Here is a 13,268-nt window from a genome sequence, read left to right as displayed (position 1 = left end):
ATTAGTTTTTTAGATTTTCTATATGGGGGGCACAGTGGCGCAGTGGCGCAGTGGGTAGCGCTGTCGCCTCACAGCAAGAAGGGCCTGGGTTCGATTCCCAGCCGGGTGACCAGGGCCGTTTCTGTGTGGAGTTTGCCTGTTCTCCCCGTGTCTGCGTGGGTTTCCTCCAACAGTCCAAAAACATGCAGTCAGGCCAATTGGACATGCTAAATTGCCCCTAGGTGTGAATGTGTATGTATGTCTGTCTGTCTGCCCTACGATGGACTGGTGACCTGTCCAGGGTGTATCCTGCCTTCCGCCCAATGACAGCTGGGATAGGCTCCAGCACCCCACCGCGACCCGGAAGGATAAGCGGTTTAGATGATGGATGGATAGATGGATAGATGGATGGATGGATTTTCTATATATAAAAAACATTGTACACAGTATACACCATGAGTATTTCAAATCAACCAGGCTTTACATAATTTTAATTCATTTTATTACTTCAATAAGGGAAAAATGAGGCTAAATGAGTCTATACTAGTACAAACAATATGAGGCCTAAAGTGTCTGGAGGAAGAACATAAGATTTCTAAACAAATCAAAACTTTATCATAATTGTATACTACAACTTTAAGGCTAATTAACTCCATATTTGTCCAAACAATATGAGGCCAAAAGAGTCCCCAGAAAGAATGTAAGATTTATAAACAAACCAAAAGTTTATAGAAATAGTGTAGTAAATTGCAATAAAAACTAAAAAAAAACTTCAATATATTCACAGTTGCACTAAACATCTTTGCCCAAAACAACATTTTGGAAACATTTTCCATTTTAGTCATATCAAGTGTAATAGTATCACAATGCTTAATACAGAACTAGACCCATACATCTTATTGCCAGCAAAGTCAGCCTAACACAGATTTTTACAGTTCTACATCTCCCCATTAACATGTCTAATTTTTAATTTCAATCTTTTTTCAACACAAACTCTAAAATCTTAAAGCAGTTAGTAATTACATTTTACATGGTCTAATCCAACATGTTTTAAACTAGGTTTAAAACAAGTGCAAAATGTATATCTTATATACTGATTGTTTTTTGAAACGTTGTTGAATAAAACTATTCACCTGTGTGCACTAATCTGTACATCTCTGGCCATGTGAGTGACATGGCTATTGAATGTTAGCATGTGCAATAGCCAGAATACAATTCAATCTCACAGTGGTAGCAAATTTCATTGTTTTGCTGTAGTACTGAAAAATCAGTGCAAATGTGACAGTGTGCAACGCTCGACCCTTGAATTTGAAGTTGGACAGAGGTGAATATACAGTCTACCACTAACACATTTGTTATAGCTTTAATATGTTCATGGACTAGTTGGCGGAGGTTTAAAGAGTCCAGTCTTCCTGAGGTATCGTACTATGAGTGGTACAGACACAAGAGTGATGCTGATCCGAAGTGGGGCAAACAGCTTGTGAATGGCATATGCTAGAACAAATGTGCTTGTGCCAGCAGCCATCTTCGACTGAACCACAGATTCACTGAATCCCATCTTACACAGCACAACAGCCATATTGATCCCACTGAGGAGAGGAATAGACATGAATAAATGTTAAATATATAAAATAGCTTTTGAAAATTGTAATATGTAACACAAGGAAGTGTCATTTTGTTGCTTAATACAAGAAGGAAGAGCACAGTTGTAGAGGCATAATAAGGACTTAGCATCTTTTGCAGCAGGGCCAGTGAAACAGTATCTTCAGAAATTGAAAAATAATGCAGAAAGGTCCCCAGTACCCACTGAGAACATGAATTACACATTTGAAAACGTTTAATAGGGGTTTCATAAAGGCTATGTAAGAATGTCCAGTGGATAATCTGGTAATTTGGATTTTTATAAGCTATGGAAATCATTTTCCAGGTCTGATTGAAAAAATATTCTGGTATGTTAGAATGAATGCCCTTATGTCTACATTATCCATCAATATTAGTGAACTGTAGGATGATGCAAGCAGAAAGGAGTAGATGTCTAAGGCAGAACTGCACAGCTAGGAAAAAACAGCTTGTGTAGTGGATGAATTGGTAGATGTTTGTCCCAAGGCCCATGGCCTTTAGGTGAAAATCGAGCACCACTTATAAATACTGTTAGGGGGCTAAACTTGACAAAGAAAGAAAAAAATTGACCTTCGTAAAAGTGGCTGGGCTGTCAATCAGCTGAGGGTGTGAAACACATTAATGGCTGCTTCAAGTGGCAAGCAGCAAGGCTGGAGGTGATTCAGATGCACATTCAGAGAATACAGTATTGTTTTCTGTAAAGCTGCTTTGTGACAATGCCTGCTGTAAAAAGCAATATATAAATAAACTTTGACTTGACTACATAAGCTTGATTTCACTACATGAAAAGGGTTCTATATAGCACCAAGCACAAATGTCAAGCTTGTAACAATAAAAGAACTTGGCATGACTAGTTTAACGTTGAAACCATCATTGATATTAATCCAAGTTTTAGATTTTAAACATTAACAATAAGAATATAAATATGACTTGTCCTTGGAAAAAACAATAATTAATTATAAATAACTTCAACAATGAAACAACACATGCTAAAGCATATAATTTTTTTCTGATGCATTTATGTTATGTTACACAAAGAAAAAAGACACTATAGATTGTTTTTACAAATATAGGCATTTTTTTTAAAATGCCATTTTTGACTAGTGGGCTTTAATGGTACAGTGCCACAAAGCATGCTATATGAGCTGGATGTATAAAATTGTATATACACATCCAATACATGTTTTTCTTACCTTTTAAATAACATCATCCCCATTAGTTCCTGCTTTGTCATTTGAGCTCAGCATGCTACTTTTAGGTCCACCTCAGTGTTTTTCAATTGAGATTGCTTATCCTTTTCCATGGGCCTATTTCCACTGCAATCTTGACTACAGATTAAATATGGTTTCACTGTATCCACTGTTCCTACTGACACACTCAGTGTCTTTCTAGTTAAAACATGCTTTAAAAAAGGCCAAAACACCCTATATTTAAAAGAACAGGACGATGCTTTACTGATCCTTTCCAATTTAGGAATATTGGGAGAGCAGATGTCAGAAGTTATATGTCTAATTCAACAGCCCAGAGAATCTTTAATTAACATGTACTATAACTTGCATACACATTCAAACATTTTTCATAAAATATGAAACACACATGTCTAAAAGATGAAAAAACATTTTATCTCTCAGCTCCTGGTCTCTTTTCTTTTCTGTCCATGTCTTCAAGTCTCCTCTTTCCCTCACTTTCTGCTATTTTTCTCTTTTTGTCCCTATCTTACCCTACCTCTTTGTTTCTCTTTCAAAATTTCTCCTTTAGAAGTATGTCATCCATTGAATTCTCACATACTTTTTGGCAAACACTATAGATTCAGACACACTAACTATTCGTGCATACAACTTTCTCATAATATTAGTAAAAGTATGCCATTTCGGACGCAGCCAAAGAAGCTGCACTGAACAACCACCACACCCTGTTATATGAAGACAAGTTTACATCTGAGTAAATCATTTGGGACATATTGTATTTTAAAGGACAAGAAGTGATAGTCTTTTGAAGATTGCATCCTTCTGGATATGATGGAGAAAAGTCTTCTCAAAGATGATGACAGCAGATGGGTAGATCCTTTGCCTTTCAAACCACAAAGACCTAATTTTCTCAAGAACAGGCCTCAGGTTTTGGATATTTCAAATCACCTAAGAGACTACTGAAGTTCTTTAGCTTTAAAACCTGAGATAAAGGACTTGTTCTTCATGTTCATGAGCAACAAGGAACACACAGAAGTAGCCCCACTACTCAAAAAATACAAAGAGCGCTGGTACTTACTAGGGGTGGGAATCTTTAGGTACCTCACGATTCGATTCATTTGCGATTCCGAGGGCTGGCATGCGATTATAAAACGATATATAATCGATGCATCTTGATGCATCTTTTTTTCTATAAAGGATTTCCTTTTTTCCCCTCACTGTGTGGCAATTTTGGTACTTTTAAAGCACAGTATTTGTAATGATCTATAATGAATTTACTTGCTATATCTTCTATTAATAAATCAAATGGAAGCGATGTGGCAAGTCAACTGGAAGGCTCTCATTCACTGCTCTTGTTTGGAGCACATGAGACATAGGCTGCCACTCTGCGATAAAATGCACAGTTACGGTGAAATAAGATCCTGTGGCAATGGGTGTCCACACAGCAGATTACAGCTATTCTACCCGTTTTATCCAGTTATTCTATAACTTCGGTTTTGGTCTTGTTGTAGAGAGTGGGGGTCGCTGTCTCAGTAAAATATCTTCGAGATGGGGCGCTGTATCTCGGCTCCAAAGTGTCCAACATAACGCAAAAGCCCTGGTTCTCAATGACTGAGTACAGATGCGAATCCTTGGCAATATAAGTTGCGATAGAGTTTGCGATAGTTCACTTCGTCCTTTTCGAGTTGGGTGGAAGCTCTGACATCGCTTGATCGATGCTCCTCTGGTTGGCAGCAACTACAATCAGGTGGAAAATGGGTGGAAACCTAATATGGTTTTCCCCTCTGAACTCCACAGTAGCCAAAGTGCTTCCATACGCTAGCTCAGGGGTTCGGCAACCGCCGGCTCTTTTGCTGGCGGCTCCACATCAGAATTTGATTTCTAGGTAAAAATAAAATAATCCTCCTTTGCAAAATAAAGCTCTGCTGATCGTTCAAACACAGTTTTAACAATAAATGATCTTAAACGCTGGAATTAATGTAGCCTATAATTGCTAGTTCACCTAGCCTAGTAGCTAACTAAAGGCAAAGAGAAAGATTAACATTGATAATTTGGTGACGAACAGACTTATGTGCATTTACAATCACTTAGCTGGTTTCCTGATACATTTAATCTGCAACGAGAAACTGTCAAACACTAAAAAAAAATGTGAAACTGAAGTCAGTTTCTCGTTCTCCAGCCTTTTGTTTGAATTTTCCTGTTCCACCTTAAATGGTGCAGCAGTTACATTCTGGCACCTCAGGCACCATTTAAGGTGAACGGGAAAATTCCAACAAGAAGCTGGAGAACGAGCAACTGACTTCAGCCTCGTAAAAAGTAGAACATTGAGAGATATTTAACAAGAAACTGTTCTACTTCTGTGGAAAAGTTTCCAGCTGGTGATGCAAGAAAAGCGGCTACAGCTGAGCTAAAGCTTAAAGCAGAGCAAAGTAAGTCTGCGTTTTAGCCTACACTAGGACATTAGCACGTACTGAGACACATGTACAGCCAAAATGGTAAAACGGACTCAAAAATGTTGTGGCTCCCAAAGTGGTTTGATTTTTGTTGAAAAGACAAACTGACTCTTATTAACATTTGGGTTGCCGACCCCTGCACCAGCTTTTAATGTAATGTGCACACCGCAGACTGCCCAGGCGCTGCACTTCCGCATTTTGCAAAGTTACGCCTTATACATTCCGTCCACATTACGTTATCAAATAAAATTTAGAAAATTGATTTTTGACATTTGTGAATCGATTCAGAATCGTCCACATCGTGATGCATCTAAGAATCAATTTTTACCCCCACCCCTAGTACTTAACGGTTTTTGGGGTGTATCATCCAAAAAAGCCAAATCAAATGTAAGTGGTTTTTGATTCAAGTGCTTGCTGCAATGGAGTGTCTCTGAATGATGTCTTGCTGAAGGGCCCAGGCCTTCATAATAGCATCATTGAAGTGCTTATTCATTTTCACCAGGAAGCTGTCACCTTCATTGCAGACATACAAATACATGTTCCATTGTTTCATATTCAGACCAGACGACATTCATTTCTATCAGTTCTTTTGAAACCCAGACAATGACCTAAGTAACTAACTCACTGAGTGTCATATGAAAGTGCATTTGTTAGGCAACAACCCTTTGCCATACAAGGAAAGCTTTACTTTAAGATGTTACTGTGGATCCTGAAGACTGGAACACGCTCTTACGTCCAGTAAGAGAACAAGTCTACGACATGTGAAGAAAGTCCCTTCAGAAAATTTTCATGTCCAGAGACCCAATACTCAAATCTCCTGTACTGAAGCCCAAAGTGGTTTGTGTGTTTGCAGATGCTTCTTATACAGGCGATAGTTGCTGTTGCCTGCTAGAAGGTCTTGGACTCATCTGGAGAGTGCCACAAAGGTAAAGTTGGCTCTGTGTCCAGAGCTCATTATCACATGGCTAAAGATTTGTGCTGCTGTGCTAGCTGTTGACATTGCTGAGTTTATCATAACAGAGATTGATGCAAAAATAGATGCTGTCAACATGTTTGTGGATAGTAGACTAGCCCTGGGAAACATCTTCACTGATAAAGAAGATTCTGTCTGTCAGTAATTAAGTTGAACGAATAAGGAGGTACTCTCTTCCACAACAATGCCATTATGTAACCAGCGAGCACAATCCAACTGACGGTGCTAAAAGATCTGTTTCAGCAGCAGACAGAAGGACTTTCAAGCTCAGAAGAGACCTTGAGCTTGCTGATCCTGCACATGATGTCCTCAATTAGGAATACACTGTATCACTGTCAGCTTGGATCCCAATGCTGTGAGTGTTTCTCCATCTGGAGGCCTCTGAAGCATGCTACTGCATGCCCTATCCACATTGCCTGTCTGTTTAAGAAAGTGGCAGATGATCATCAACGTCATTGCAAAGGTTGGCTCTCTGTCATACATCAGGCTCATTTGATGTCCACACAAGAGCCGAGATGGTCATCGTCAGAACCATGCAGGAAGAAACCTTCAATGTAGGAACGAAGACAAGAAAGAAGCATTCCAAGGGACAGTCCCCTAAGAATGCTGAATCCTTAAAAAGGGTAGGTCAGTGAAACAGACGAGAAGAGCCTCAGCATCTCCTCATCACATGCCTGAGCATCAGGGCCATTCTTGTGGAAGTCATGTAGTCCATGAGCACCTCAAGTTCTATTAATACCTTGCTGTACAGTCAAAACCATTAGATATGACGAGGAATACATTTTGTCACACCCTGGCATGAACTGAAAATTCTATCCAACCTCGGAGACAAAGCATTTCTCTTTGACCAAGGCTGTGCATGGATCTTCAATCCTCCCCAAGCTTCACACATTGGTGGAGTGTGGGTGAGGATGATTGGGGTTACGCGAAGAATACTGGAATTAATGCTCCACCAGTTAGGATCCTTACAACTCTGATGGCAAAAATAATGGCAATTCAAAGCCCTTGATTCCAGTCACAACAGACCCTGAACACCCACAGATACAGTCTTACTTCTGTCTTATGACAAATAGATACCTGAGTAAACGGACAGTTAAATGATGCTATCTACAGATATCAGCCAGGGAGTGTGCTGGCAGTTAATATGACAACTTTGTTTAGTGCAGTTTTCTTCCCACTGCTGGACATTTGGTAACACTTTACATTAAGGGTCGCTAATCAATCATTAAATATATAATAATCAACGATTAGTTTCCCATTATTTAGTTATTAGTTAACTCTTCATTAAGCATTAGCTATTACTTAGTAATTGATTAAGCACTTATCAATTAATAATTAAGTACACTGATAGTTGATAAGTTAGTTTGTCGTTAGTTTGTGGCTTACTTCCTCATTATCTGTGTACTAACTGCTGCTTATTACATTGTTAATTAACTAATAAGTATTTTTCTTCATATAAAGAAGTAACGTGATAACTTACTAGCACTTATGTGTTAATCCCGCTAATTATCTGTTAATTAACTTTCCATCACCTCCATATATTCAGTTGCTTCACTTTTCTCACTTTGGTTCTTGTTCATTAAAGATGCTTATGGTCACATCTGACCATAAGATGAGTGCACACAAATTCACTGACGGTTTTGTTATTCATCTGGTAGGAGTGCATGTAAATTTGGGCATAAATGCTGGATATGTGGCTAAATAACCAAAACTATTGTCAACATAATCTGTAATTGCAAAAATAAGAACAACAAAAGAAAATATCAATAATACTAATTTGTGTGCATGACAGTCCAGTACAAAAGTGGATGTACTTAATTTACATGCACATTGATATAAACAAGTGCTGCAACTATTTCATGTTCCATTTAAAGACACATTACACTGTGCTTTTGTTTCATACTACTGACTCACAAACACAGCTTCGGTCATACACTGCAATAATACAGCGTTTATTTTAGGGAATTAATTACACTAAACAATCACTCTACTATGTTAACAACACAGAGTATTTTGTTTTATTTCACATTTTATTTTTTCCAGTTTTCATTTTAATACTATTAAGTTTGGTCAGCAGGGGAGGAGTGCACTCACTGCTGGACATCAAACTCCACCCACGAGCACGGCCTTTGGCTTTGATGCCAAACACTGCCGTTTTATTGGCTGGCTACTGAAATATCTGCATGAATTAGTGTGTGCTTCATGTAAATGATATGTAAATGAGGTGCTGGTAGGCTGGTTTCATGCACTGAAGCTGATTTATCATTTATGCTCAAATCTCCACTTGTTTCCACATCATACAAAATTGTTATGAATCAGACGCAGAGTAGTTCATACCTTATAAAAGGCCAAAAAAAAAAAACCTTTTTTTTTTTTTTTTACGTAACTTTGATGATTAATGGCCATTTGATCTTTACATTTTAACCATTAATTACTTCTTGAATTCCACTTAATCAACCATTCATTGCTTCTTAAATTCCTCTTACTTAACCATTAATTACTGCTTTTGTGCCCTCCAAGTAAAGTGACAACACAAAAGCAGTAATTAATGGTTAAGTAAGAGGAATTTAAGAAGTAATTAATGGTCAAAATGTAAAGATCTAATGGCCATGGGCCCTTTTCACAAAGAGTAGCGATTACGTACGGATTAAGCATTAGCAGTGAACTATAATGCTCAAATACTGAGCTACAACAGACATATGTTAGTTTTCGTGCACTATCATGACAAGGTGACAAGTGAGAATAGGAAGTGAATGGAAGCACTGATTTAACTTTAAACTCAGCTAAAATGCTGTGTGTGGTGTAGCCCTGTTTACTGCTGCTGCAGCTGCTCACATCAAGCAGTGTCTCTGTAGTTGTACAATATGCCAGCGATTTCTGTAATATTTTTGTTTTCAAAAGAAATAAAAGTTCTTCTATGTAGTATGCATTTGGTAGACGTTCTTTAGCTGTAGCTAGCTAGCAACACTAGAAGCCATTTCTAACTGTAGCTGTATTCACAAAATAAGGAAGCTAGTTAGCTTTCATTAGCTGCTGGCACCAGCCAGCTAACGTGGAGCAGGTTCTGTGACACACTTAGCTACAGGATGCAGCGACTTCTGACATAAACGCAAACAAAAACTTTTATATGTAAAGTCTATTTGATAGACATCGTTTAAACTGTATTAGCTTACAGCAGGCTAGCAGGCTACAGTCGCTAATTAGCTAGCCTGCCATTAGCAGTTTGAGGAACACCAGCTTCGTATGAGTAGCACACTTTAAAGATGTTAGCTCTAACGCTAGCTATGTTAGCGATCTGCCAAACAGCATTATTCTTATAGTTTCATGGCAATTTTTGAAGCAGCACTTCAGAAAACATCCACCTTTCATTGCTCAGTCAAAAAAACGACTCCTAGCTGAAAAAAAAAAAACATCTGAAAAAGCTGCTTCATGTTAGCTGGGCTAGTTTGGTTAGCAATAGCTTCTAGCCAGTATAGCTAGCTTAATATAAACAGTCTATAAAATTCATGCTACATATAAAAGTGCTACATATAGAAGATTACCGAAATCGCTGGCATGTTGCACAAAGACACAGAGGCTGCTTGATGTGAAGCAGCTGCAGCAGAACTGCAGTAAATTAACATACAGCATTTTAGCTCTGTTTACAGTTAAATCAGTGCTTCCGTCCACTTCTTATTCTCGCTGTTTGTCACAACCGTGCAGGAAAACTAAAATATAGCTGTTGTAGCTCAGTGTTTGATCGTTATAGTTCACTACTAAACATTCTGACATCGCTTCTGCAGTAGTTAACTAGCTATATGGAGAGGAAGTGAGTTTTACCCTGCTAGTGCTTAAACCGGAAGTAATCACGAATCTTGTGAAAAGGGCCCATTAATCATCAAAGTTACGTAAAAAAAAAGAACGTTTTTTTTTTTGCCTTTTATAAGGTATGAACTGCTCTGCGTCTGATTCATAACAATTTTGTATGATGTGGAAACAAGTGGAGATTTGAGCATAAATGATAAATCAGCTTCAGTGCATGAAACCAGCCTACCAGCACCTCATTTACATATCATTTACATGAAGCACACACTAATTCATGCAGATATTTCAGTAGCCAGCCAATAAAACGGCCGTGCTCGTGGGTGGAGTTTGATGTCCAGCAGTGAGTGCACTCCTCCCCTGCTGACCAAACTTAATAGTATTAAAATGAAAACTGGAAAAAATAAAATGTGAAATAAAACAAAATACTCTGTGTTGTTAACATAGTAGAGTGATTGTTTAGTGTAATTAATTCCCTAAAATAAACGCTGTATTATTGCAGTGTATGACCGAAGCTGTGTTTGTGAGTCAGTAGTATGAAACAAAAGCACAGTGTAATGTGTCTTTAAATGGAACATGAAATAGTTGCAGCACTTGTTTATATCAGTGTGCATGTAAAGTAAGTACATCCACTCTTGTACTGGACTGTCATGCACACAAATTAGTATTATTGATATTTTCTATTGTTGTTCTTATTTTTACAAGCAATTACAGATTATGTTTTTAATAGTTTTGGTTAATTAGCCACATATCCAGCATTTATGCCCAAATTTACATGCACTCCTACCAGATATGAATTGGTTTGTACAGATATGCCAAGATGAATGTGATGAATAACAAAACCGTCAGTGAATTTGTGTGCACTCATCTTACGGTCAGATGTGACCATAAGCATCTTTAATGAACAAGAACCAAAGTGAGAAAAGTGAAGCAACTGAATATATGGAGGTGATGGAAAGTTAATTAACAGATAATTAGCGGGATTAACACATAAGTGCTAGTAAGTTATCACGTTACTTCTTTATATGAAGAAAAATACTTAGTTAATTAACTAGTACTAGTACTAGTTAATTAACAATATAATAAGCAGCAGTTAGTACACAGATAATGAGTAAGTAAGCCACAAACTAACGACAAACTAACTTATCAACTAACAGTGTACTTAATTACTAGTAGTAGTAATAGCTAATGCTTAATGAAGAGTTAACTAGTAACTAAATAATGGAACACTAATAGTTGATTATTATATATTTAATGATTGATTAGCGACCCTTAATGTAAAGAGTTACCGGACATTTTATGGTTTTGCACGGAAAGTTTTCTTGCCTTGCCTTGTGTTCTACTGATGACATCAGCAGTTGCTTGTTAAAAAAAGAAGTAAAACAAGCATGGCTGTTTCTATCTGCTAATCCTCACCATGGTTGTATCTATCTGCTAATCCATCTAATACCTGTTAATATTCTTTGAAAAACTGTAATTTTTTTATTTCCCAAATGCTGCAATGAACAAGTCAACAGAACTTGAGCAGAATGGCAGCCCTGGTTGTTCCCCTCCTTAAACAAATTTGTTGTGAATATATCTGACAAGTGACAACTGCTGTCAGATTACAGTATAGCACTTTAACTAAATGAAATCTTAACCAAGGTCAATCTGCTCTAAGTCTGAGTAATAGTGAAGATGGTCAGATACTTAATGAGTTTAGTATTGACGAGTAACTTTGGTCATGATGGGCTAAGACTTCTGCATACAGAGTAATGTCAGAACTGTGTCGAAAGGAGCTTTGATCAACACCTTTTTAAAACCTGCTGTAAAAAGCAATATACAAATAAACTTTGACTTGATCACAATTAAGTAATTTAGTGCACAACCTGAAGGTAATGCCTGCTTTGTGTGGGTTGCTTTCTCTTTCTTTTGCACCAGGGTTTGTCCTGGAAATAAAGGCAATTTCAGTCTTTATTCATAACACGTAAGGGTGTCTTCTTTTGAACATTGGGATATCCAACCATAGAGGGGTTCTGGGGGGGTCCACGACCAACTTAACCTCTTGGACACTCTGAATGTCTCAACATCAACATTCTGAGGGAATCACGTGGGACCACCGAGCAAGATGGCAGCTCTCTGAGTAGGCTCCCTGTAGCCACCAATAAAACACGTTATTCTGTGCTATTTCCACATAGTTGTGGTACGAATATCAACTCTTTCTTCGCCATACGTAGTGCGTGTCAGACCTGGGTAAAAATTGTACAGGTTCTGGTAAGAACTCTCGCAATATGTTGACATCAAAGTATTTCAAGGGAGCTACGGCTACCTGCATGGCGACGAGACAAAGTCCGCCTCCCGATGATACCTCTCCACAGCGGCGCAAGGCAGGTTAAACCTCTTCAGAAATGAAGGATTTGATGACAGAAATCAGCAAAATTAATTCCACCTTACAAAGGGTAGCCTCGGATGTTTCCAAAATCAAGGAAACTACAAACAAACTGAAAATGCTATTCAACAACAGCTCGAAGAGAGCCGAATATCCGCAGTGGAAGATACGACTACGTGACTGATAAGTGACGGAGAAAGACATGAGAAGTGGATCGACATGCTTAGGAAACGTGTGGAGGACTTGGAAAACAGAAGCAGACGCAACAACATTAGGTTGATTGGTTTAAAAGAAGGGAGAGAGGCTCGAGACTTAATGAAGTGCATTCAGAGTATTCTGTCCAAGGGTCTGGGCATTGAGTTAAACAGCGAGTTCGAGATTGAGAGGGCACATCGCTCCCCAGTCCCTAGACCGAGTGAGGATAAACCACCCCGGATGATCCTGGTCAGGTTTCTGCGATCCTCAGCCAGGGAAAAAGTACTCAGGGCCGCGAAGGAAAAGGCAGCGCTTGATTGGGAAGGATGCACGTTGTCGTTTTTCCCTGATATGTCCAAAGAACTGGCGCAAAAAAGAAAAACGTTCACCAATGCGAGGAGGCTGCTGCGGGAACGAAATATCAGATTCAGACTGGCATACCCGGCGACCTTGAGGTTCAGCTGGAAAGGACAAACCAAGAGTTTTAATGTCGGCTCCGAAGCAGAGGGTTTCATTGCAAAACATGTTGGTGAGTGAGGGCGACTGGACTGTGTCACAAGTGGTTGAATAGAACATGAAGGTGGTGCGGAGAGACGTGGTAGAGCTGTTGGAAAAGGCTAAGCTTAGGCGCCTCACGGACCATAGTGGTTGAGTGTTTGTTAGCCGTTCCGTTTTAGTTAACCGCTGAGTGG

The 13,268-nt window shown here is 38.7% G+C and overlaps 1 protein-coding gene across 1 annotated transcript in view; it reads right to left on the bottom strand.

The window, feature by feature from the left end:
* Positions 1-808: 808 nt before the first annotated feature.
* Positions 809-13,268, bottom strand: part of fam210b (family with sequence similarity 210 member B) — a 54,853-nt gene continuing 42,393 nt past the window's right edge. Inside the window, exon 3 of the mRNA XM_036571436.1 lies at positions 809-1,568. Coding sequence (XP_036427329.1) covers positions 1,352-1,568 — 217 coding nt within the window. The 3' untranslated portion in view covers positions 809-1,351. The remainder of the gene's footprint in view (positions 1,569-13,268) is intronic.

The sequence above is a fragment of the Colossoma macropomum genome, unplaced genomic scaffold, assembly GCF_904425465.1.
Source record: "Colossoma macropomum unplaced genomic scaffold, Colossoma_macropomum, whole genome shotgun sequence".
Classification (NCBI taxonomy): domain Eukaryota; kingdom Metazoa; phylum Chordata; class Actinopteri; order Characiformes; family Serrasalmidae; genus Colossoma; species Colossoma macropomum.
Note: the sequence above shows the minus strand (reverse complement) of the source record. Positions and strands in the feature narration are given on the sequence as shown.